General features: G+C 42.8%; 6 protein-coding genes and 1 pseudogene across 6 annotated transcripts; 2 read left to right on the forward strand and 5 right to left on the reverse strand.

Annotated features, from left to right (window-relative positions):
- Positions 1–687: 687 nt before the first annotated feature.
- LOC128258985 (uncharacterized) lies at positions 688–2,450 on the reverse strand. Its single transcript, XM_052991044.1, has 4 exons — positions 2,022–2,450; positions 1,477–1,970; positions 1,052–1,418; positions 688–990 (listed from the first exon to the last, which is right to left on the reverse strand). Exons 1-4 carry the CDS (start codon positions 2,194–2,196, stop codon positions 797–799), a joined length of 1,230 nt encoding a protein of 409 aa, XP_052847004.1. The 5' UTR covers positions 2,197–2,450; the 3' UTR covers positions 688–796.
- Positions 2,451–2,615: 165 nt separating this feature from the next.
- Positions 2,616–4,208, reverse strand: LOC128258977 (uncharacterized). The gene is made up of 4 exons (XM_052991032.1): positions 3,975–4,208; positions 3,427–3,920; positions 3,000–3,366; positions 2,616–2,931 (listed from the first exon to the last, which is right to left on the reverse strand). The coding sequence occupies exons 1-4, from the start codon at positions 4,147–4,149 to the stop codon at positions 2,735–2,737; spliced, it is 1,233 nt and encodes a 410-aa protein (XP_052846992.1). The 5' UTR covers positions 4,150–4,208; the 3' UTR covers positions 2,616–2,734.
- Positions 4,209–4,792: 584 nt separating this feature from the next.
- Positions 4,793–5,704, reverse strand: LOC128259197 (uncharacterized; annotated as a pseudogene).
- Positions 5,705–6,053: 349 nt separating this feature from the next.
- LOC128258995 (uncharacterized) lies at positions 6,054–7,905 on the reverse strand. Its single transcript, XM_052991057.1, has 5 exons — positions 7,664–7,905; positions 7,115–7,611; positions 6,694–6,868; positions 6,443–6,634; positions 6,054–6,379 (listed from the first exon to the last, which is right to left on the reverse strand). The coding sequence occupies exons 1-5, from the start codon at positions 7,836–7,838 to the stop codon at positions 6,189–6,191; spliced, it is 1,230 nt and encodes a 409-aa protein (XP_052847017.1). The 5' UTR covers positions 7,839–7,905; the 3' UTR covers positions 6,054–6,188.
- A 572-nt stretch (positions 7,906–8,477) lies between these two features.
- Positions 8,478–12,629, reverse strand: LOC128258593 (PR domain zinc finger protein 5). The gene is made up of 6 exons (XM_052990300.1): positions 12,384–12,629; positions 11,800–12,308; positions 11,477–11,734; positions 10,166–11,018; positions 9,255–9,806; positions 8,478–9,196 (listed from the first exon to the last, which is right to left on the reverse strand). Exons 1-6 carry the CDS (start codon positions 12,501–12,503, stop codon positions 8,663–8,665), a joined length of 2,826 nt encoding a protein of 941 aa, XP_052846260.1. The 5' UTR covers positions 12,504–12,629; the 3' UTR covers positions 8,478–8,662.
- Positions 12,622–17,752, forward strand: LOC128258554 (zinc finger protein 91). Its single transcript, XM_052990220.1, has 5 exons — positions 12,622–12,897; positions 12,964–13,283; positions 13,336–13,416; positions 13,795–15,337; positions 15,405–17,752. The coding sequence occupies exons 1-5, from the start codon at positions 12,769–12,771 to the stop codon at positions 17,655–17,657; spliced, it is 4,326 nt and encodes a 1,441-aa protein (XP_052846180.1). The 5' UTR covers positions 12,622–12,768; the 3' UTR covers positions 17,658–17,752.
- Positions 17,753–17,893: 141 nt separating this feature from the next.
- On the forward strand, positions 17,894–24,265 carry LOC128259190 (titin homolog). Its single transcript, XM_052991431.1, has 6 exons — positions 17,894–19,251; positions 19,318–19,763; positions 20,060–20,131; positions 20,196–20,544; positions 20,981–24,035; positions 24,094–24,265. Exons 1-6 carry the CDS (start codon positions 19,134–19,136, stop codon positions 24,263–24,265), a joined length of 4,212 nt encoding a protein of 1,403 aa, XP_052847391.1. The 5' UTR covers positions 17,894–19,133.
- The last annotated feature ends 25 nt before the right edge of the window (positions 24,266–24,290 follow it).

The raw sequence follows: 24,290 nt of genomic DNA on the forward strand, positions 1-24,290 counted from the left end.
GATTTCTCTTGATCTTCTCTCTCAAACTTATTTCTCTCCCCTCAAAAAGCTTTAACTGTAAGCCAACGTGCCCATTAATGGAGTGGCATGAGTAAACATAACAAAGAGTGGTTAAATGTTGAAAAACCGAAATTAGCAACTGTTTTCCTTAACGTCTTTAAATTAGTTATCTTTCATATCGCGAATTTAAAAAAAAAAAGAAGAAATTAGCAGCACCTATTTTTAAGTTTTAATTTTCTTTAAATTAATTGATTTGGTACAACCTAATAAAATACTAAGAAAACTATAACAAAAAAGTGACATAAAAGTGAAAACGACATCAGCAACCTTCGTAACTGTTTTTGTGTGAAAAAATATTGAGAGAACTGCAGAGTATATGCTTTTAAACCAAACTTACTTTGAGTTTTGTTTTGCTACACTGTTTGCTTATAACTTATTTTTGGTTATATACTCTAAACCTTCTTTCGTACAATCATATCTATGCTCACGAATTCCCCAAACAATATAATTTGTGTTTGAAAATACATACATATGCATTTAAGTTCATAGACCTTTTTTTTGGTTCGCTACCATATAATCTGGAGTTGAATTTTAAATTGTTGTTTACTCCCATTTTGGCAAACCCTTTACACCCACGAATTCAACTTATCATGAATGGTTTAACAGAATAATTGAACTCGCTATTAATACTTGTGTCCACTATCGCACGTAGGTGCAGATAACACTATCATGTGGTCGCATTTCTTTCTGACTCAACTTTTAGTGTTTATTGTGTAAAATTTGAAAGTATGCACTATTAGATGTCCAGGGAGCCACGATTCAGGAGCCAGGGCATAATCGCTTGAATGTGTTTGCGGAACCGGGGACTGTTGTAAAGCTGCATCTGGAAGTCCAGTCCCGCTTCAGTCTCACCCATAAAGTTCTCAAAACTGGCTGTATCCGTGGGGTCCAAGAGAACGGCGGCCATCACACCAGTGGCCACGGAATATCCTGGGGAAAATTATATCAATATACACCATTTTATGCGCAAAATTTTGATTTAAGAACTTACCGAAAAAGCCATATTTAAAGAGCGCCAAGTGAATGTCTCGCAGACTGGGAATCGGCTTTGAATACTTTAGAATCTTTAGGTGTTCTACAAGGTTCTCATGATAAACCTTAATATAGTAATCAAATTTGGAAAGTTTATCCTCTAGCTTTGTGGACGAAATCAAGAAATAGAGCAGGTCCTGGGCAACGGTACCATATTTGGGGATCTGATAGTCGACCAAATAGACCTCCTTGATCTTTCCAAAAGCATCGTATTGGAACATTATATTATTCGACCACGAATCGCCGTGGTTTAGCACATTGAATTCCGTGGGATCGACCTTGGCGAATTCGAAGAGCTTATCGACAAACACCGGCTGTAGAGCTTTCTAATAAAAGATGGAGAAATTAAAAGCATATTGGATATTTCAAGTGTTTACTACTTACGACTTTGTCTAGAAACACTTCGTAACCTTCGTAGGTGACACAGCTTTTGACAAAATTGGCTCCCATTCCTTTCATCATTTCGGTCATCATTGGGCGAGAATCCTCCTTAAAGAAGCCGTGTAAGAGGATATCAGGATACGGACCCTTGGTGGCCACTCGCACCGCGGAGGCAGCATGCCATTGGGCTAGCTTTCGAAGAACTCTTTCAGTGTGCGTTTGGTCAAGTCCTTCCAGGCGGTTGGCATTCTTGAATCCCTTGATTCCCAGATCCTCCAGGGCCACATAATCGGTCTTCGCATTCTTGAGATCATAGCTTTTAGCTCCGAAAGTGATATCCACACCCACTTCTTTATAAATAGCCTCCATTTCAGGAACCACCTGGTTGTACATTGTGCGTTCGATGTCAAATATGTTGGTCCGCTTCATCATCTCCTGGTAAAACTCCAGTTGGTGGGGTAGCTTGACCATGTACGACACAGATTTTGATTTGCCATCTAAGAATAAAAGTTAGACATTTTTCTCGCAGTTCACTCTCATTGACCTACCCTGTAGTTCTACTTCGATGTTAACTCGGAGCATTATAGTGGCATAGTTTTCTCCTGCCGCAGATCCAATATCCGCCTTGAAATTCTTAACTTTTGAATACCCTTCCACATTTGCCTTGAGAACATCTTCGAATAGTTCTGCAGTGACCCAATCGGGAATTTTACTACCAGCCATTGTCGATAACTTTTGTTTTTTAATGAAACTTATAACAAGTATACGCCTAGTTGTACTAGAGTGGGTTGACTGAGGACAGGCATGAAAGATCCCTAGTTTTATATCTGTCGCGGAGCTTTCATAAGTTCGTAGAACAAGTGGCTTTTTTCAGTCTTTACTAACAAGCTTTTCTAATTGCACTTCACCTAATTTTCTCCCAGCCCAAACAAGTTTTTGCCATGTCAATTTACCTGTAGTCCGTACTGATCACATATATACTTTGTTAATATATATTACGATGTGTGGCTGTAAACTTTGAACTAAATGGAAATTGTGTAATTGTAATAAATGGATTAATATTTGAAACAATTATTTTGGTGTGATGCGTTACCTTTATGAGCATACCTTAATTTAGAAAAAAGGTAACTCTATAAGAAAAATCGTTCTCTATATTTGATTTATTTTAATTATGGTTTAGAGCTCCATGAGCCAGAATGCAGCTTTAAGCTTCTAGTGTCGGAATGTCGGCGTCTCATCAAGATATAATATGATATAATTTCTAGTCGATATCCAGTGCGCCGCGATTGAGAAGCCAGGGCAAGATGGCCTGGATGTGTTTTCGGTACCGAGCATTACTATACATTTTCGTTTGGAATTCCTTTCCCTCGGCGGAGTCGCCTGTAAAGTTCTCAAAACAGGCGTCTTTTGATGGATCTACGAGAACGACTGCCATCACACCAGTGGCCACGCAATATACTGGAAAAGGAATCAAGAATTCACAGTTTATAAATGAAATTTAAACTGATAAGCCAAATTTTACTCACTGAATAGTCCGTACTGAAACAACGTCTTGTGAATGTCTCGCAAGCTTGGCATTGGCTTGGAGTATTTGAGAATCTTAAGATGCTCCACTAAATTATCATGGTAAACCCTAAGGTAGTAATCGAATTTGCTCAACTTGTCTTCCAGTTTCGTGAAAGATATCAGGAAGTAGATCAAGTCATGAGCCACAATTCCGTACTTCGGCACCTGATAATCGACCATATACACCTCCTTGACCTTTCCGAAATCATCGTACTGGAACATAAAGTTATTCGACCAGGAGTCGCCATGATTCAGTACATTGAATTCCGTGGAATCAACTTTGCCCATCTTGAACATCTCGTCTAATATCACTGGCTTCAGGGCTTTCTAATTGAATATAAGAAATATATCATAAGAAAGGATTTAAAAATAATAGTAACGACTTACGAGTTTGTCTATATATGCCTCGTTACCTTCATAGGTGGCACAGCATTTCAGGAATATCTCACCCATCCCGTTCATCATTTCGTTTATCTTCGCCCTGTTTTCCTCCTTGAAGAAGCTCTTTAGGACGCCTTCCGGATACTGCCCCTTTGTGGCCACTCGCACTGCGGTTGCAGCATGCCACTGGGCCATTTTTCGGAGGACTCCCTCCGTATGCGCTTGATCGAGTCCATCTAATCGGCTGGCATTCTTAAACCCTTTGGTGCACAGATCCTCGAGAGCTATGTACTCGCTCTTGGCATTTCTTAGTTCATAGCTCTTGGCGCCAAATGTGACCTCCACACCGGCTGCCTTGTATAGAGCCTCCATTTCGGGAACAACCACTTTGTACATTGTGCGCTCGATTTCGAAGATGTTAATGTGCTCCATCAATTCCTTGTGAACATCATTTTGATGTGGTAACTTAACCATGTACGACACATGTTTGTTTGTTCCATCTACAAGGGATAAGTTTGGAATCAGCAAGTGTTAATAATTGCCAAGCAACTCACCTAGCAGCTCCACTTCGATATTTACTCGGAGCATAATTGAGGCGTAGTTTTCTCCCGCTGAGGATCCGTTTTCCGCATTAAAACTTCTGACTTTTGAATATCCCACCACATTCGACTTAAGAACATCTTCGAATAGTTCCTCTCTGACCCAATCCGGAATTTTACTAGCACCCATTGTAGATATCCGCTACTTTTGTGTTTCAATAAACAAGAACAAGTATACATATAGTTGTACTAGAGTGGGCTTACTGAAGCCAGTCATGATATATCCCTAGTTTTATATCTTTCGGGGAGCTTATTTAAATACGTACAAGCTTTACTAATTGCACTTTGGTAAATTCTCTCCCAAAGTTTTTGCCATGTTAATTTCACTTTAGGGCGTAATTATCACATATTACATTACTTGGTGAGACTCTACATTTACTTCTTAAGAAATAAAATTAAAAAAAAATATCTCCTCTGCAGAAATCAACAAACAAATTTCTGTTTTTAAATTTTGTGAGGAAAAATCCATAAAGACTTGACGCAAAAAATACATTCTAAAATTGTCCCATTTGGACAGCTCTTCAAGGTATATAAAATATTTGCCTACACAGGCATTTTCTATCGCGGCGTGGCGAAGAAAATAGTAACAAAAACCGCCGAATTACAATTTTTTTTATTATTTATTTTATATTTATTATTTTTTCAATCGGAGCTATTTAAAAATTAACACCATAATTGAAGAATATAAAAAAAAAATTTAATAACTTCCAAGTTATAATTTTTTTCTTCAGGTTAAGGTTTATTTTTATTGGTCTATTTTGTTCATTAAAAAAGCAACTTTTTATTTTAATACTTGGTTTATGGACCTTTCATGAGTCAGAAAAGCGACTTTTTGCATTTCGTGCGTTGCTGTACATTTGCATTTGGAAGTCCACACCCTCGGGGGAGTCGCCAACAAAATTCTCGAAACTGGCGCTATCCGTGGGATCTACGAGAACGGCTGCCATCACACCAGTGGCCACGGAATATGCTGGTAAGGGAATCAGAAAATCTTTGATAAAAAATGTAGTCCAGACTGTTTTCTAAATGGTACTCACCAAAAAGTCCATACCTGAGCAACATCTTGTGAATGTCTCGCAAACTTGGCAATAACTTGGAGTATTTGAGAATCTTCAGATGCTCCACAAGATTATCATGGTACACCTTAACATAGTAGTCGAATTTGCTCAACTTGTCTTCTACCTACGATTTTGTCAATGTATGCCTCGTTGCCTTCATAGGTGGCACAGCATTTCAGGAATATCTGACCCATGCCGTTCATCATTTCGTTCATCAGCGGCTTGTTTTCCTCCTTGAAAAAGCCCTTGAGAACGATTTCCGGATACTGCCCCTTTGTGGCCATTCGCACTGCGGTTGCAGCATCTACTTCGATGTTAACTCGCAGCATGATAGTGGCGTAGTTATCCCCCGCTGCGGATCCACTTTCCGCTTTAAAACTTCTGACTTTTGAGTATCCCTCGACACTCGACTTAGAACTTCTTCGAAAAGTTCTGCACTGACCCAATCGGGAATTTTACTAGCAGCCATTGTAGATTATCGGGACTACAAGTTGAAAAACAAACACGGAATTACTACTTAAAAATCAAAAGAGAACACGTATACGCCTTGTTTGTCAATGTTGCGTTGACGGACGAAAATGGGAGAATTAGATATTTCTATTTTACTGAAAAGTTTTTGTCGTTTCATAGAGCGGAGCAGCTATCTCTCGATCTTCTCTCAAAAGCTCTTCTAATAAAATTCCAAATAATTGGTTACCGTTTGTTTGTTTTTATTTATTTCACAATGAGCATTTTTGGACGAAGCCCCCTATAAAATTCATCCATAAGAGACATTCTCTTTTAAATACGTATTTTTTCAAACAAATTATTTTTAACAATCGTTACAAATCGTTATGAAGTACTTTTGTAGAATTTGAGATAATGCTTCATTTTCTAAATAGTTTTTAATTTTGTGTTTATCATCCTCATATAATAACATTTTTTCCGAATAATTTAATTCTAATAATCGTAATTTACAACTTTTAGAACATGTGCCCTAATACGAAGTTTTTTTTTATAGTTTTTTACTCTTTAATATTCAGATATTTCCTTTTGATGACTTTTATTTACATAAAAACCTTTTGTTTAAACCTTTGAGCTCTGATGGGGCCTGTTTTAAGTTGCATCCAATTTATCTGATGTAACCCCGGTTAATGAGCCAAGGCAGTATGACTTTAATCTGATCCACGTAAGCCGGCAGGAGAAACATCTTACGCTTGAATGACATCGCCTCCTCCGAGTTTCCCATTATATTGCCTATATTCGAATCGACATCGGGTGGCAGCAGCACTATGGGCAGCATACGCTGAGCGCAAATAAAAGCTGGAATAACGAGGGGTTTGAATTGGGAACCACACTAAAAAAAGCTTGGCGTCGAGGTCTTACCCCAGAGACTATATCTGTGCAGATGGGTGTGCAGCTGAGCCAGTGTGGGCGCATTCCTATTGTAGTTGAGCAGATCGAGATGCTCGACGAGCTGCTGGTGATAATACTCTATGAAATGGTCGAACTTATTCAGCTTGATCGAGAATTTGGGGGAGGTCATCAGCAGACAAAAAAGGTCCTGGGCGGGTGTGCCTAAATATGAATATTTTTATTAAATAGTTGCTTATGTTGGCCGTTATCTATCATTTTACCAAATTTGGGCAGCTGAAAATCGACAAAACAAACATCTTCCACCGCTGAACCTTCTTTGTACTTGAACATAAAGTTGTTGCACCAGAAATCACCATGGTTCAGCACACTCAACTCCATAGGATCATTTTTGCCAAACTCTATGTTCAGATCCGTCAAACGCGATGTGTAGTCACTCTGCAAAAGAAATTATTTATTATAAGACATGTTTAAATATGTATATACACAGAAAAAACAAATGCGAAAATCAAAATACACGTATAATTTACAATTGAATAACGTAAAATTGATACTTATAAGAGTAATTTTTTTGCTGACTCACTTTTCTAACACACAAGTATTACGCCAGTTGTCCCGGAATACCATCAAAATAAATATAGTTTCTCACCAAATTTTTTTTAGTATGTAATATTGAAAACTTACTACGAGAACAAGTTGACCTGGATCCAGATTATATTTCTGCATGCATTCCAAGAAGGGCATACAGAAATTAATGTTGAATTCATCCAGCAATTTCTGGTGCTCGGTGGTGAAATAACTCTCCCGGATATCTTTATCATATTCACCGCGTTCAACCACTCTTTTTGCAGAGGCTGCATGCCACTGGGCCAACTTCTTCAGCACAGCCTCTACTTCGAACTGCTCCAAGCCCTGAATTCTGTCGGCATTTTGGTATCCCCTTTTTCGCAGATCCTCCAGCAGTATATAGTCACTCTTAATCGGATTTTCTGGAAACTTGAAATGCAGGGGCTTGAATCTCGGTGATAGGGAAGTATTCTTGGCATAGAGGTCCTCCAGTTCTGGTATCAAATGGTCGTACATGTCTAGTTCGGCATCGAACATGTCTTTGAAATCGTTTTCCTGATCTTCCGGAACCAGAGGAATCTTCAATATGTAGCTGACATCTTCTGTGCTATTATCTAAATTTTCATGTTTACTATTTGATAACAGACATTCGGCATTGTTACTCACCTTTCAGCTGCATTTCAATTTGTATACGTAGCACGATCGTCAAATAATTCTCCCCCTTACTAATCGCTGATGTGGGAACAAATTTAAGTATCGCCTTGAAATTGTTATTATACTGTTCCAACAAGCCATTGAAAAGCTCTTTGTTCACCCACTTCGGAGTGGTTTGGTCTGCCATGATATGTATGATCTTTGCTTAGATGCGCTATCGTGTGATACTAACGCCTTTCAAGTAGCTACTGGACCACTAAATGTTTTGACGAACAAAAGCTCGTTATATTCCTCTCTTAGATAACGTGACGGAATTCTTCGTTTTACATATATGTATGTATGTATGTACTCTACGTTTAAGAGAAATTGTATATTGCGCTCAGAAGAGAATTAGAAATACTTATTAGTATTTAGATGAGTGATTTTTGGGGAGAGCGTTTCAATCACAAGACAAGGAATAAGTTAATTTTATAAATATAATAACTAAAAAGAACAATAAAAAATATTTATATAAAAAAACTTTTAAATTTAGTTTATGGTGCAAAAATTAAATTTTTTGGAATGCTCTCAAAATAAAATACGACAGTAACAAAACAGATTAATAGAGAATAAAGACAATAACATTTAAAGACTTAGAGACTAATTTTGCTAAAATAAGACAAACAGCCATAAAAGTGACGGTTCTGTGCGCTGGTGACCTTTACTATCTATCCCCGTTCGATTTTTAAAACTGAATTTTAGGACCAATTTTCACAATTTTTTTAATGGGTTACACCATGATTTTTTGCAAAAATTAATGCTATTAGATTAAACATTTAATGACGAATTTAAAAAGGCATGACAATCCAACATTTGATCTTTAATTCAAGCAAACCCAATACTTCCAAGTCATTTCAGAGTTAAGAAGTACTAAGCGTATGTAGTGGGCTTTCATCAGGCTTTAATCTTAATGGATATCACTCTAGGCAATGTGATAAATCATTATTTATCGTTAGTCCTAAAATCATTACTCTAAGTTTTCACGTTGTGTGTTAGGACGTGCCGCTTCAGTTTGTCCTGTCGTGCAAAGTCCTTGGAGCAGAAGTTACATTGGTAGGGCCGCTCGCCTGTGTGCCTGCGGTGGTGCACCTTCAGTTCGTAGTGGACCGTGAAACGCATGTCGCAGAGATCGCACTTGAAGGGCTTCTCGCCGGTATGACGCCGCATGTGGATGCTCAGTTTGTTGGGCGTCAGCGACTCCAGGCCACATAGGGAGCAGAGGTACTTCTTGACTGGATTCTTTTTGGCCAGGTGCATGTCCCTGATGTGCTTCTGCAGGCTGGGCTCCACGACAAAGGAACGCCAGCAGTGGGGACACGGGTAGCGGAAGCGTCGCTTCCTCCTCACCGGTGGGTGCTGCTCCAAAACAGTGGGTTGCTTGGGATGCTGGCTGGCAAAATGCTGGTTTAGGTTCTCCTCCCACATGAACTTGTAGCCACAGCGCGAGCAGACGAACTTCTTCTCCTTGTTTAAGCATTGGTTGCGAACGTGTTGATCCAGCATGTACTAAAATAAGATTTTATTTAATGCTAAATAATTGAAATAGTATCAATTAAAAACCTACCTTATCCACCGTCTTGAAAATACAGTGCTGGCAGGAATGTGGCAGCTTGTCGAAGCAATGCAGCGAGTACTGGTGCTCACTCAACTCCCGTCGTCGCCGGAAGCTCATATCACACAGATCGCAGGTGTACGATCTGCTAGTAGTGCTTTCCTCATCACTGTCGTCCGTATCCTCCAGCAGGAGCTCAAATCCAGTTGCCGTGCTGATCATGTAAGCCGACGGCTGATCACTGTGACCCTGCATGGATATGTGCCGCCGCAAGTCTGCTACGCTGATGAATTGGATCGCACACACCTTGCACTGGATGCTCTTTGGTCCCGCAGGTTTGGAGGCATCCGCCAGCAGCGTTTCAGCAAGGGGCAGGTCGTGGCCAGTGAATCCGTGGCGTTGCACGTGCTTGTGCAGCAGGGCAGGACGATAGAAGGTGCGGGTGCACCAGCGGCAAGGATATAGCTGCATGTTGCTATCGCGGTGCATCATCAGTTTGTGCTTGGTCACGGCGCTTTTGTCTTGAAAACTCCGGGAGCACAGATCGCACGGGTAATCCTCTTGCTAAAATGGATTAGAATAAGATGGATAAGTAATTTTATTATTTTTTGTTTTATATCAAATACTCAGAATTAGTTTTCCCCTTTTAAAAAAAATTTTAAACCCATGCATAACTGTTACCACGATTTATTATAGACCAATTTTTTCAAAAAATGTAAACTAGTTTGTTAAAACTTATAATACTTTCCCTTTTAAAAAGATTTAACTCAAAGTTAAAAACAAAGACTATTAAAATTTAATTTATATTGCATTATGCAAGCGCAGTAAAATTGAAATTAGAACAAAGAAATCAAAAACAACTAAGCTGAGGTAGTTCTTAAGGAATAGCTTCTAATTATCCTCTGATCTGTACAGCTCCTCACCTTGCTCTTGTGCTCGACGAGATGGGCTCGCAGATTCCGGCGCCAAAAGAAACGCTGAGGGCATTTGTCGCACATGAAGCGCTTCAGGGTGTTTTGGCACAGTTGGATGGTGTGGTGCTCCAGCAGCTGGGCATTGAGGAAGCGCGAGTCGCAGCGCTGGCACACATGCGGAGCATCCAGCCAGGTGTGCTCCTTCCGGTGGTGCTGGTGCAGTAAATACTTGCGCGGCCACCTGGCCTCCGGGGACTCGCACAGTTCGCAGGAGTAGCTGCGCCGAATGACCACATCCCCGTCACCCTCCTCGCCATCGCTGTCTGTATCGGAGCTGTCTAGAGTCATTTCGTAGCGAGCTTGGTTTGTAATAGAATAGTAGCGTCCGTAAACACCCATCCTGAGATCCCGAAAGATGCGCCGCTTCAAGCCCTCCGCCGTGGACTCCACCGCGGTCTTGAAAAATCCCTCCGCGATTCGCTCAATGGGCTCGCCATGCGCCTCAAAATCAAAGTCAATGGGATGGTTCTGCAGGTGATTCCTTAGCTCGCGCAGTTTAGTGAAGCGTCGCAGGCAGATCATACACTTGATTTCCTTGGCGCCATTGGGTTCGCAGCGATGGTTATCGAAGCCATCGACTCGTCGATTGATTCTCGATGGCTTGGCAACTCGGGCAACTGCCGAGGCGGATGTGGAGGGCAGGGGCTGATCGTCCTCCGTCTCCGACTGCTTGTCCGACTGTTTGTCGGAGTGCTCCTTGTGCTTGTGCTTGATCAAGCTCACAATGTACTTGTAGGTCTTGCTGCAGTGATCGCACTTGTAGTAGTTGTCCACATTGCTGTTGCCATCCTCATCCGAGAGTCTGTGAAGGAGATTAATTGTATTTGAGTTAATATCACGGAATATTAAAGATGTGGGCAGAAGTTTCTGAATAAATAATAGAATAATAGACTCCATGCGGAACAAAAGGTATTGAGGTTTATATACATTTGGCACCAGCATAGTGAGTATTGATGCATACAACACTACTCTATGAACAACACAATAATATACATTATGCAATTCAAAAGATATCCTTGACATCCCTATTTTACTGTTAAGAACTTAAGATACATGACAAGAATAATACAATAATGAACATAAAGCGACACAAAAAGGTATCCAAAACATGCGTATTTTAGGAGATTATATACATTTGGCACCAGCATAAGGAACATTACACTACTCTACTCTATGATCCATACAATAACACAAGATAATCTAAACATCCCTATTTCTTTAGATACATTTATGCACGATGCATAATAACAATAAACTTACTCTACTGCCTTAATAATGCTGTGCACGAGGGTGTCGTTGTTGGTTCTGCTGCGATGAGTGGAGTTTCCAGAGTTTGAAGCAGGACTAGTTGGACATTCATCCTCGGGCAATGCCCTTGGCCTTCCTGGTAACTTTCGCCTGGACATCTTTGTGGGCAACAGACTGGCACCGTGCTCCTTGTGCTTGTGCTTTACCAGAGCCATCACGTATATGTAGGACTTATCGCACTGGTCACACTTGTAATAGTTATCATCGAACCTATGGTGAGAAAACAGGTGTTATAAACGGAGACCTGAACTCATATAACCTAAGGAATAGCTCACTCTTCTCCGCTTTTACAGGGGAGACCATGATCCCGCTGCTTGTGTCGATACAGATTGGTGACATATCTGAAGGCCTTGTTGCAGAGTTCGCAAACGTTTGGCTTGGGCGGATCAGAAGGGCAGCTACTAATCTTTCGTTGACGCAGGGGCACATCATCCTGGTCGTCATCTGAGTCGCTAAAATGGTGCACAATGCTTCGCTTGACGATGCGCGAGCGCACTAGAGGATCAGCCTTGGTCGCCAGGTGCGTGGGAGCCAGCTCCTCTGTCTTGATGGTCACGCCTTCTATTTCGAACAGGTGAATGGGTGTCTCGCGGAGGCACTCCAAGGCCTCCATGGGTTCCTCCATGCCATCGTGCTCCTTTCCGACCACAGAGCTCTCCAGTTTTTGCAGCCAGAGTTCGTGCGTCTGGCGCGCCTGCAGCACAAAATCGTAAGTGGTTTCCAGTTTCTCGGCACACCCCAGGCACAGCCACTGGGGAAATTTCTCGGCCTGCGCCATGGCCACCTTTGAATAGCATTTAAATAACATTAATATATGAATGCGGGTGACAATTGGTTGACAAAAGGACAATTGACCCACCTCGATGCGCGTTAATTCGAGCAGCAGCTGGCCGAAGGTCTTCTCCGCGTATTTCTCCACTGGCGTTTCAATCCAGTAGCGTCCGTCGTCGCCGCCACATATCCTACATGTCCGAGTCATGTTTAAACATTTATTTCGTTTAAAGTTTAAACTTCTGTGGGAAATCCAATAGCGAAAAGTGTGTGATAAAAACTGCCAACTGAACAGCTGATTTGCGCAGTGTTGGAAAATGCAGGACTCCTGTTGTAAACAGCTGGGCGCACAAAACGGTCACACCACAAAAAAGGGCTCTTGTTGCATTTTCCTCGATCTCCTGAAGTTTTTCATTGCATTAGCCAGTTTTTCATGAATTTCCACTAAAAACAATGAGTCAATAGTGGGCAAAATGCTGCCAACCGATATTTGCCGTACTTGTGCCCTGCAAAACAGCAATTTACTGCCCTTATCCACTTGCCTGGCCAGAGACGCCACCAAAAGTCTCTACGCTGTGCTCCAGGAACTCACGCAAATTGATGTAAGTTGTTATTTAGTTATTATTATAAATTAGAAACAAAGATAACTTGTAAACCCCTTTCTACAGCCCCAGCGAGAGAGCGCGGATGACAATCTACCGCAGCATCTGTGCACAGATTGCTGGACAAGATTAGAGGACGCCTACGCCTTTGTGGAGCAGGCCAGAGAAGTCAATGGAGAACTCACAGCTCGCTTGAGGGAATGCCTGGATGAGATGCCCATTGATATTCCCCAAGAGCAGAGCATAAAAACCGAAGTGGACCTTGACGATGGGGGCAACAAGTCCGAGGTGGATGTGGACGCTACTGGGATGGAGACTTTGGAGCTTAAATGGCGGCCGGAAAGTGCCAGCGATGAGGACTTTGCTGATGCAGCAGAAAGCGATGAGTGGGTGTACTATAGTTTTTATTGGACACTTAAATAATTTAAATTCTTATAGGGACAAAGGTGATCAGAAGCCCTATCATCTGCGACGAAGCTATCGAAAAGTTAAGCTGCCAGTGGAAAGCGAGAATGAGGAGTAAGAAACATTTCGTTTTTGATAAGATAAGCTAACTGCTAATGGAAATACTCTTTTGCACAAAGGAGTTAGTCTTTATTAAAGTATCTTTTAAACAGTTTACACGCTGATGTTTAGTCTTGTGTATCCCAAAAATAAATTATTGATTGCTAAATTATCTTAATACAGTTAACACCCTGATTTAAACATATTTATGATTATATAGATGGAGAATAAACTCCTAAGACTGTTTTAAAGATTACTTTTTGTTCCAATATTAAATAGTAGCTTTGTTTATATCCAAACTAAATTAATTTGTTCTTTTCCTTCTGATTTAAGAGTAAATAACTTATTGTTTCAATGGCATATGTGTGTAAGCAAATCCCTTTTCCTTCTCAGTGTTAAGCCAACTGAACCATCGCCAATCAAACGCCGTCGAGGACGTCCGCCTGGTTCTGCCAAAAGCCAGTCGAAGACCACTGATGGTCGCCACGCCTGCGAGGTGTGCGGTAAGACCTTTTCGTGGTACCGTGACATGCAGCGCCATGCCAGGATGCACTTTGAGCAGGCCTCCTTCGTCTGCGACACCTGTGGCAAGGGATTCCTGCGCAAGGACAAGTACACGTTCCACCTGCGCTGCCACAAGAAACGAGAGGCAAAATGGAAGGCTCTTCAGCTGGGAAACGAGTGGCGCTTTGCCGAGCGCCTCTACAGCTCCGGCAGCCTGAAACGAGTCGAATGCAAGCTATGCGGGCTGAAGTGCACGCACATAGAAGAGCTCAGAAGTCACCTAAAAAGCCACGTGGACTTGGAGACTTTAGTCAGTTTAAGAAAGGATAGTGATGTGGTCAGGGAACATTTCCCCGGGTTGCCCTGTGACTTGGATATTATCAAGCAGCAGATCAGCGCTGACATTGCCGAAGGGCAAACGGAGAAGTTTGCCTGCGTTGTTAATTTCCACGGCTATGAGCTGGGACTCAGCGATTCGGATGATGAGAGTGCCAGCCTGGATTCTATATACAATTGCTCTGTGTGCAATCTCCCGTTCAACCGCAAACACCGCCTGGTGAAGCACACTTTGGAGGAGCATTCACAGACCTCCACAGCGCTTCCCTGGCAGCGCTGCAGCTTCTGTAAAATTGGTTTTCTCTGCTCAACACTCTACAATCAGCATTTGAGCAGCCATTGCCACAGCAAAATAAAACGATATCGTTGCCGCAAGTGTCCTGGCAAGTTTATGTGGCCGGAAAACCTACAGAGACACGCCTGCTCCCATCGCCGTGAAGGAACTATGCCCAGGCACATATCCTGCTCCCTGTGTGATTCTCCGCTGGCCAGTTTGGCGCGACTTCGTATTCACTTAACCACACACCAACTTGATTTGAATGGCATCAGCCCGGAGTACAATTCCTCCTTCTTTCGCTCATTTTACCCTAATGGATTAGACTGCTCTGCCGCTGATTTGGCTGCCCGCATAGCTGAAGATTTCGAAGTGCAGGATTTCGATCGCTATTACAATGCCTGCACGGAAAGTGGACAGGAGCTGGATCTCTTTGATTCTGAATCGGAAGAGAGTGATGAGACTAGCAAACTTTCTCATACCTGTCTGCTGTGTGGAGAAACTTCGAGTACCCTGACGATCCTAATGCAGCATCAAAAGAAAGTTCATTCTAGTGGGTCCATTGCTCTGCCCTGCACCTGCGAAAAGTGTGGTTCTGGTTTCGTAAGCAAAGCCCTGCTTCAACAACACCGCAGGCGCAGCTGCGGCCAGAAACACTCCCGGTTCTACTGCCAGGCTTGCAATCTTCGATTCGTTTGGCAAGCCAACTATGAGCAGCACCTGAGGACACACCATGACACCGTAAAGAAATATGATGAAGAGACAATGGCTGCTAAACAGGTTTATTGCGCCACCAAGCTGCAGTGCGACGAATGTGATAAGGTAAGCATTCTCTCTACCAACCATTATACATATCTATTAAGTCTTACCATTTTAAATTATCTTTTAGGTATTTATCTGGCACAAAGACCTCACGCGTCACAAGCGATTGCATCAACCCCAATCGGCAGCCCAGTTCGACTGTCCCCATTGTCATCGCAAGTTCCACCGTAAGGATGGTCTCAAGTCCCACCTAAAAGTGCATCCGGGAGCACCGGAGAATCTCAAGGAAGAGCCTGCCACGGCCCACGTTGCGCCAGGCCAAGGAATGGCTCTGTCGCGGCTCAGTCGTCCTCATGGTTGCAAGCTGATTCAGTGCATGATCTGCCTCTCGCGCCACTCGAAGATTAGTGATCTTCGGACCCACCTAAAATCGCATCAATACGGATTAAGCTTGTCCGCTGAGAGAGATACTGCCAGTGCATCAAGATCTTTTTACCCGGAACTAGAGATTGTCTTAGAACGAGAAAAGTTGGCCGGGAAAATTATGGCCGATGTGGAAAGGGACCTAGAGTTGGATCGTTTTGTTTCCATAACCAACGAGGCTGGCCTCGAACTGAATCTCGACAGCAGTGAAACTGATTCCGAATCCGAGCAGGAGCAGGATATATCAGAAAAATGCTATGCCTGCAATCTCTGTTCGACGGTTGTAAGAAGAAAATATCAGTTGTTTGCGCACCAACTGGAGCAGCACGAGATGGAGGAGACATGCCTCGTTTGCTCCCATTGCCAGGTTAGGTTCGTCAACGAATCCCTGCTGGATCATCACTCCCGGACACTGTGCTACAATCCCCAGAAGGTTTTCCAGTGCCGCAAGTGTCCGCTTCGCTTTCGGTGGCGGGAGAACCTAAAGCTTCACACGAGTTTGTGCCATCAGCAAGGCGAAATCCCAATACCCGACGAATCCTCTCAAGCAGTTGGTGCGGACCTACAGTGCGGGGAGTGCCATCGCAGCTTCAAAATGCAAAAGGATCTCACGCGACACACACTGATGCACGCCCAGGAGTCGAACATCTTCAGGTGTCGTTGGTGTGCTCGTCGCTTCTATCGCTGGGCCAATCTTCTGCAGCACATTGCGCGCCATGGCATAAGTGTTGACCAACTGCCCTATGCGGAAGCAATTTTAGACTCATATGGCAATCCTGGAGGTCACAAAAAGGTAGAGTGCCGCGTGTGCAGCTTGAGCTTTCCCACAATCGCTGCCTTGCGTCTGCACCTCGAAACAATGCCCGCTGGAAGTCACCACGAGCTGTCCTCACTCCAAAACTACTCGATTACCAACCAGATGGGCTTCGAGATGGAGCTGGATGACTCGGAGACTGATGAAGAAGACGGCAGGACACATTCGAAACCACCTGGCGTCCCTGACTTTTACACCTGTGGCATGTGTCAACTGCGATGTTCGCGCAAATTCGAGCTGCATCAACACCAGCAGGCCATGCACCGAATGGAGAAGATTCCTGACGGCTGTGATAGGTGCCTCTTCAAGAGCGTCTGCCCGGAAATAATTGTGCATCATAGGAAGACACAGTGCGAGAACCGGGAAAAGCAGTTCACCTGCACTCGCTGTGGTTACAAGTTCATGTGGGAGTCCAACCTGCTGCAGCACATGCAGTTGCAGCACGAAAAGCAAGAGGATCAGGAGCTGGATGAGTCCAAGGAGGCGTCTGGTGACGAGCCAAAGGCCGAAGTGGGTCAGGTGTTTCAGTGTGGTCTTTGTCCAAGAAAGTACAACCGCAAGGATCGACTCACGGCCCACTCGAAGAAGTTCCATGGGCCCGATGGCAAGGGGTCCAATCCAGTGAAGGTCTCCAATAGAGCCACATCTCCCAAGGAACCAAAGCGCTTCCTGTGTGCCTTCTGCGGCAAGGCGGTCAGTTCCTCCTCCAACCTGATTATCCACATGCGTCGCCATACCGGCGAGAAGCCCTTCAAGTGCGAGTACTGCACCATGGCCTTTCCCCGATCCTCCGATCTTCAGTGCCACCGCAGGACGCACACCGGCGAACGACCCCACGTGTGCACCGTGTGCCAGAAGGGATTCGCCCGATCCTACAAATTGCAGCAGCATATGCGCATCCACAGCGGCGAGCGGCCGTACAAGTGCACGTACTGCGAAAAGAGCTTCACGCAGTCCAACGATCTGACCCTCCACATCAGGCGGCACACTGGCGAGCGGCCCTACCAGTGCGGCGTCTGTGGCGAGCGATTCATTCAGGGAACGGCCCTCAAGAACCATCGAATGCAGCAAAATCACTACGAGGAGGGGCAGGAATCAGGGGAGACCCCGAGACGCACGGTTCTGGAACAGTTTACTATATAGGAATGAGGAAGATCCGTGATTAATATAGTTTTATTTAGGGATGCCTAGGAGCTTCTGCTTGGTTAGATTTAAAATATTAAAAGGCTTTTGGACTATTAAAATAAAAAGCTCCTCATTAAGTTTCTTGAAGAATCCTTTAAAAAACTTAAAATACTGAATGACGTCCTCTTTAATGGTATTCTTATTCCATGCTATGACCACATAATCATTCCGTATTGCCCAAAACAAAGTGACACTTTTGCATTGCAATTGACATTTTAAGTTTTTATTGCGTGCATTTTGGCGCGGCTTGTCGCTCTAGTTGCGCAGCAGCCTGCTGGAACTTTCTGTTCCCCTGGTGATTGAGCTCGAGAAATCTTTTAAATTGGCTGACAAAATCGACACAAATCGAGCGTTTCAAAGAGGGTTTTCCGATATTTGACACCAGGCCAACAGATATCCCAGTAGGTGGCTACTGGGTTCGGGGAATTAATTTCGCGGAGCCCTCCCATTGGTCGACCAATAGGAACACACCTTCCCGATTGCTTAGAACAACCGTTACTTTCGTTCCAGCACACATAGGCGTAGTCTCCGCGAGCAGGGGTTTGTGGGGCAATACGTCCCCATTTAGCGATTTTAATCCCCATTGACTAAATTCTGACTACGCCTCTGCTAAACGCAGAAAACTGATATTCGGACACCTACTATGATTTATGTTCGCCTGGTGTTTCAAACCGAGAAATCTCAAATTTTGCCCATCCAACTGGACCGATCACAACCCATTTTTTCTTGGAAACTCGACAATTTATGATTTTTAAGTACCAGGCCAACAGAACGCTTAGCAAGTTCCCAGAGTTTTAAGCAAGTGTTGAACGAACAAATGTTTTCTTTAATGATGGCAGCAACAAAGCCACTCCCCTGGAAGACATCCGTTAGTTTGCAACTAAGCTCAAGCTAGAGATGGGCAAACAGCTTGTTTCTTTGTTCGTGTCACGCGTTTGGCACGGCAGGGTTGAAACCCCGTGCTGATCCTTTTCCAACTGCTAAACGTTTCTGGTCTCCTGGTGTATCCAGAAATTGTTTTTCTGGAGAGAAAACAATAATTGTTGTTTTACGCGCCGATCTAGTAAATAAAATTGCTACGAAATGCTGAGTTTGTAAGTTTTATTTGGTTAATTTTAGGCGCTGTTTCCACTTTCCACCCTTCTTTTTTCAGGGGCTGTTTTACCTTTTTTTTATTATAATGCCACCTGCTTTTCATATTCGACACTTATCGCCTGGCGTCGCCTTGACGACCGATCCAAGTAGCCTTTGGTGTCTCCGTTCAGAGTGAACAGCCATATTATACTGCGGACAATCAGAGGTAAATACAGGAAAGGTTGAGCTGCTTTGATAAAGGAAATCAGATGAACCAGCTCGCGCACGCCCACGTTTAGATTTAGATTTAAAACTCGAAAATTGTTTAGTTTCGCCGACATCAAATCCCCAAACACAAAAATGGTAAAGCGATTCAAGGCGTCTAGTTCGCTGGGGGCCAGCGATGGTGGAAGCGTCAGAAGTGGCAACTGCAAGGACTCGGATCAGGTCTATTGTGTGCTCCTCCATGTGGTCGAGGGTATGTTGCCATTTGAAAATTAATAAATAAATCAAATAAATAAATAAATATGTATTCCCTGTCCAGCGATCAACTTTGTGAGCCGCGATGGCAGCGAGCGGGAGCAGATTGTGATGAACGCCGCCCTTAACACGGTGGACTTTGAGGTCGAGGGCACCCAGTCGGCCGAAACCATTATCTTCAACAGCAACTGCATTTGGGAGTGCGACCTGGCCGGGATCAAGCGCATCAAGACGGACCACCGACCCGTGAAGATAACCTTCTCTGCGTGCCGTGGCGGTGGGGCTGAGCGCAAGACCATTGGCAGCCTGCTTCTTCCGGTGCGAGGACTTCCGGTCCTAGCCACCACGGGCAGCCACAACGGCGCCAATCTGAAAATGTTCTGGCACAAGCTCATCTGCATCAGCAGCGAGTTCCGCTCCCACAAGCCGGAGGTCCTGCTCATGCTGGCCATCATCAAGAAGTCCATTCTGCATACCAAGGACTTCGATCACCTCATGCAGTTCACCGAAGTAAGTAGTTTAGGCTATAAACAAAGGTAAAAGATATAAATGATCTTAATTAAATTATTCTTAGTTTATAAAGAGTATAGAGATTATAAATATTTTTCAAATGTCGAATTTTACAAAATAAAAATTGTAATTCTAAAAATTTAAAAATATATATTTATTATATATATATATATATATATTTATATTTATATCACATTTTTATAAATTTATTTTTGGCATTATGTTAATAGAAACTATATGATTTATATGCTATATTTTTTCTAAATCTTCATTTTAATATTTATGTTATCCACCAGCAAAAAACGCCACCCACGCCGCCACTGCAGTCTCCCGGACACTCGATAACTGCTAGCATGCTCCAGTCGCAGGTGAGTTGCAGGTCTACCAATTTTGACGGCCCAAAAATATTGATTCCGTAATGATTTCTGGCAGGCCAACGTCTACGTGCAGTCGTTGGTGCAACTGGGCCTGCTGCAGGTGGGCAATGATCCGCTGATAGATTGCGACATAATCGAGGTGGTGCTGCAGCTAAAGCAGCTGAAGAACGTGAACCGGCTGGTCAAGACCCTCGACGAGGGCAAGGGAACCGGCTCCGTGATCCTGGTGTTCGACTTCGTGGGCAATGTGACCAACATTGAGCTGAAGCTAAACGAGTCCGACTCCTACATTCTCAACGACGTCCTTGGGCTGCGTTTTAAGACATCATTGCGCAGCATGCGACTCTATTTCCAACGCATCTTCTATCTGCCCATCAACATGTACATGAATGGCTCGGCAATAGGTGAGCAAAAGAGCATTTGTTTAACTAACTCAAACACTGTTGCGGTCAAAACAACAGTAGTAAGACGATGTAAATTGCTCGAAAATATACCTTAAAATTCACTTTCTATTTACTGTAGTAACTGATTTTATAACAATTTAGAAAAATAACCATACTTCACTAATCATCTGCATTTCGTATTTCAATAAATAGGTTTTTGATATCTGATCAATTTTTTAAAGAAAATATTTAGCAAAATGTTTTCTTTACCAATCCGTTTAAAATTTTTTTTTAAATATTCCTTTGTTTTATTTTCCCCATTTAATTAATAGTCTTAGCTTCAAGAAAATATAAAAAAGTAGTTTAAAAATTGATATCAAATTATTTTTCACATCTTTTTTCATAAGCTAAAAAAACCGCATCTGTATAAATATGGATTATTTGTATTATTTTACAGCCACATACCGCATGGACTTTGGTAATCTGCTGCCTCCGGATAACTACTTCTCGGAAAAACGAAAATACACCCACAACGGCTCATTTTCCTTTAATCGACTTGCAAAAAGGGACAGCGCTAGAGAACCCAAGTCGCCTCTGATGGAGTACTCCTTCAGTGTGGACGTAAAGACACTATTATCGGGGCAGGGACAGGAGGAGCCTGAATCTACATCTTCGGTGGCGAGCGGAGTCATCAGGGAGTTGCCAAAGGATCGCAAGGACCCTGAAGTCATGTCACTAAGCCACGATACTGCCTCCGTGGCCAGTCTGAATGTGGGTGCCGAACTGTCAGTCTCGGAAGGATCCTGCCGCTCCACTTCCCCCAAAGAAGATGGGCCCGATTCCGATGCTTCAGTGGATCATCGAAAGCCCGAAAATAGGCGAAAGAAATTTACACGATTGCAGTGTGAGGAAGACAGTGGGGAAAGCGAGGATGAGTTGCGCCTGGGAAAGACGTTTTCCGCTTTAGTGGTTCGTGAGGATCTTAATTTTAGTAACGTGGAAAAAGCAGTAGTTCGAAAGCCTAAAAATATAGAAAATCTACAAGGTGATGATTTCGAAACTGCTTCCTGCGATGACAAAAAGTTAACTAAAGTAGTGGAAGAGGAAACAAAATCTCAAAGGAAGAACAACATAGAACCTACAACCAAAGAATCCTCTAGCTCTCCAAAAAAACTCAAGATTAAGTCGCATAAATCAAATGAGTTTCTCAGAGAATCTTTTAAACTAAAAATTAAGACTCCTAGGAACAACATATCAACTTCAGAGGAAAATGATTTCGAAAACTTTGGAGAGCTGACATCTTTAGAACTGTTTGAGCTCGAGGAAAAAAGACAAGCAAAAGAAGCTGAACTGCTGTCTTTTAGAATGCAAAGGATCAAAGAATCTTCACCAATGCCAATGGAAAGCAAAGTTCGAAAAACCCAAATTAAAGACACTGAAGTATTAAGAAATGGAAGCAACAGAAGTTGTATTGACGAAGCTACAGCAGAATCTCCCAAACAGTCGGCCCCCAAAGAAAAAGTGTGCAACAAAAACGTAAAAAAGTTGTCAAAAACACAACTCAATGAAGTTTCTTTAACCCATATAAGTCCATCTGAGTTAAAAAGACAAATGGTTTATGAAAAACAAACAGATAGTAAAGTATTTTCAGAGAATAGCTATGAACAGAGTGATGAGGATTTAGGTTACGGACAAGTTCTTCCTGAAAAACCTAATTTTTCCAGGGAAAAACTAACTAAGAAACCAAAGTCCCAAAATTTAAAAACCAAAAGGAGTTTAAATGATGTTCAAAGTGTAGGCAAAACCAAATCACAATTTTTGGCTTCCGAAGAATTGGAAGACTTTGAAGAAATGTCCACAAGCACCCAGGAAACGAGAAGTTCCAAAACATCTAAGGGAAACTTGGGACTTCGGGCCCGTTGGGTGGAGGTTAATAAAAAACAGACACAAGTCTTGGATGAAACCGAGAAGTTTCTGCAGGAGACTTGCCGTGCCGAACTCGATGAGGTCCTCTACGAGGATCAGTTGGCGTTCGGCCTGGCAAAGCCTCTTAAGCTCAAAAAGAAGGTTGGAAAATCCATGGAAGACAATGTAAAAAGCATCAATTATGAAAACTCATATTTGGAGGAAATCGCCATCTGTCAGTCACAAGAGGATCTGGTGAAAAAAAAGAAGAGGACTATGCCCATACACCAGATGGAAATCGAAAGCTCCGAGGAATACATCTCATTGTCGGAAGGCATTTTGAGATCTGCTGAAATGATCTATTCAGAAACAGAACATCGGGATGTTCGAGTCACTTTTGCACAACCCAAAGGAGGTCGTGTTAAGAAAAAGATGAGGGCAGACGAAGACGATGTAATCCAGGATAATACTTCTCTATCGGAGGCAAACTTACAATCCACCGAGAAGATCTCTGCAGAATTTGAGCAGCGGGATGCTCAAGTAAAATCCAAGAAGAGGGAATTCACTAGCTCCCAAGAATTTATCTCGGAGTCTAATTTGAAATACACTGAGCTCACTAACCAAACTGCTCAACCGCAGAACGTAAGAGTCCTCAAAAAAAAGAAATTAAAAAAGATGTTAGTCAAAGAAGATTCTCAGATCCAAGATAATGAATCTCAGAAAGAAGAAGCAGTTAGGCCAGTCAAAAAGAAGGTGCTTCGAAAAAAGTCATCAGTAATTTCAGACAACATAGAGCACACCAAAAACGAACATCCACCGGAAGAAATACCAGATGTCAAAACAAAAAAAATAATTAGGAAAAAACCAAAACCCCTGGTTCACAATCCATTGGTTGAAGAAATTACAAAAAACCAGACTGAAGTATGTCAAAATTTCCAAAAGAAGACCACTACCCGAAAGAAATTTAAAGATTTAAGCACCTCCGAAGAATGTTATGAATTCGAAAAGCCTACAAATATGTCCGATACAGTAGAACAAAAAATCAAGTTCTGGCGAAGGCAACAAATAGAAATTTTTGAGCAGGAACTGGCACGCAAGGAGTTGCATTATAAAACTCAGTTAGAGGAGATGGAAAACCAAGAGGCGAGAATACATAAACTCAGCAAGGATGAAACTCATCTGGATGAGACTTTTATTAGTAAAATAAAAAACGTATCGTGCGTTGACTATGAGGCGAAATTCCAAGAGCTAGAAGAGCACATAGCTCTTTTAAAATCTGAAATGGAGGATCAAGTAAGGCTTTTCGAGGATCGAAGTGTGGAGCTGCGGCAGGAAAACCTTCAGTTGTGCACAGAGAAAACCGCACTTAAGATTCGCATCGCGGCCATGGAACAGCAGATCGAGGATTTAAAGGATCAGGGCTCCGGCGGGGGAGACCTGAAGCAGGTTCTCGGGGAGCTGAGGTCCCAGAATAGGCGATACAATATGCTTGCCTGCGAGAAGGAACGCTACAAAAAGCGCTGGCGAAGATCCGCCAGGAGGGTTCATACCCTCAAGTTGGCCATGTACGAAAGAAATATGGAGCGGGAGCATTGCATTAAAGTCGAGTAGGTTTTTGTGCGCAATTAATATCTTTTTTTTTTAATAAGTAAGTGATTTTTGCAGACCCATTGACCTAAGACAGATCCTGACCCAGGATGCCATGGAATTTGAGCGAGAGTATGGACAGTTTCGTCAGAATGGCCAATCTTCGAGGTATTCACTGGGATCGATGTCAGGATCGGGTGACTATTCAACTCCAAACAAAAGTTGTATACTAGCTAACAACAACATTTGAGAGAAAATGTTTCCCTAGATTTAAC

Source organism: Drosophila gunungcola, chromosome 3R (assembly GCF_025200985.1).
Source record: "Drosophila gunungcola strain Sukarami chromosome 3R, Dgunungcola_SK_2, whole genome shotgun sequence".
NCBI lineage: Eukaryota > Metazoa > Arthropoda > Insecta > Diptera > Drosophilidae > Drosophila > Drosophila gunungcola.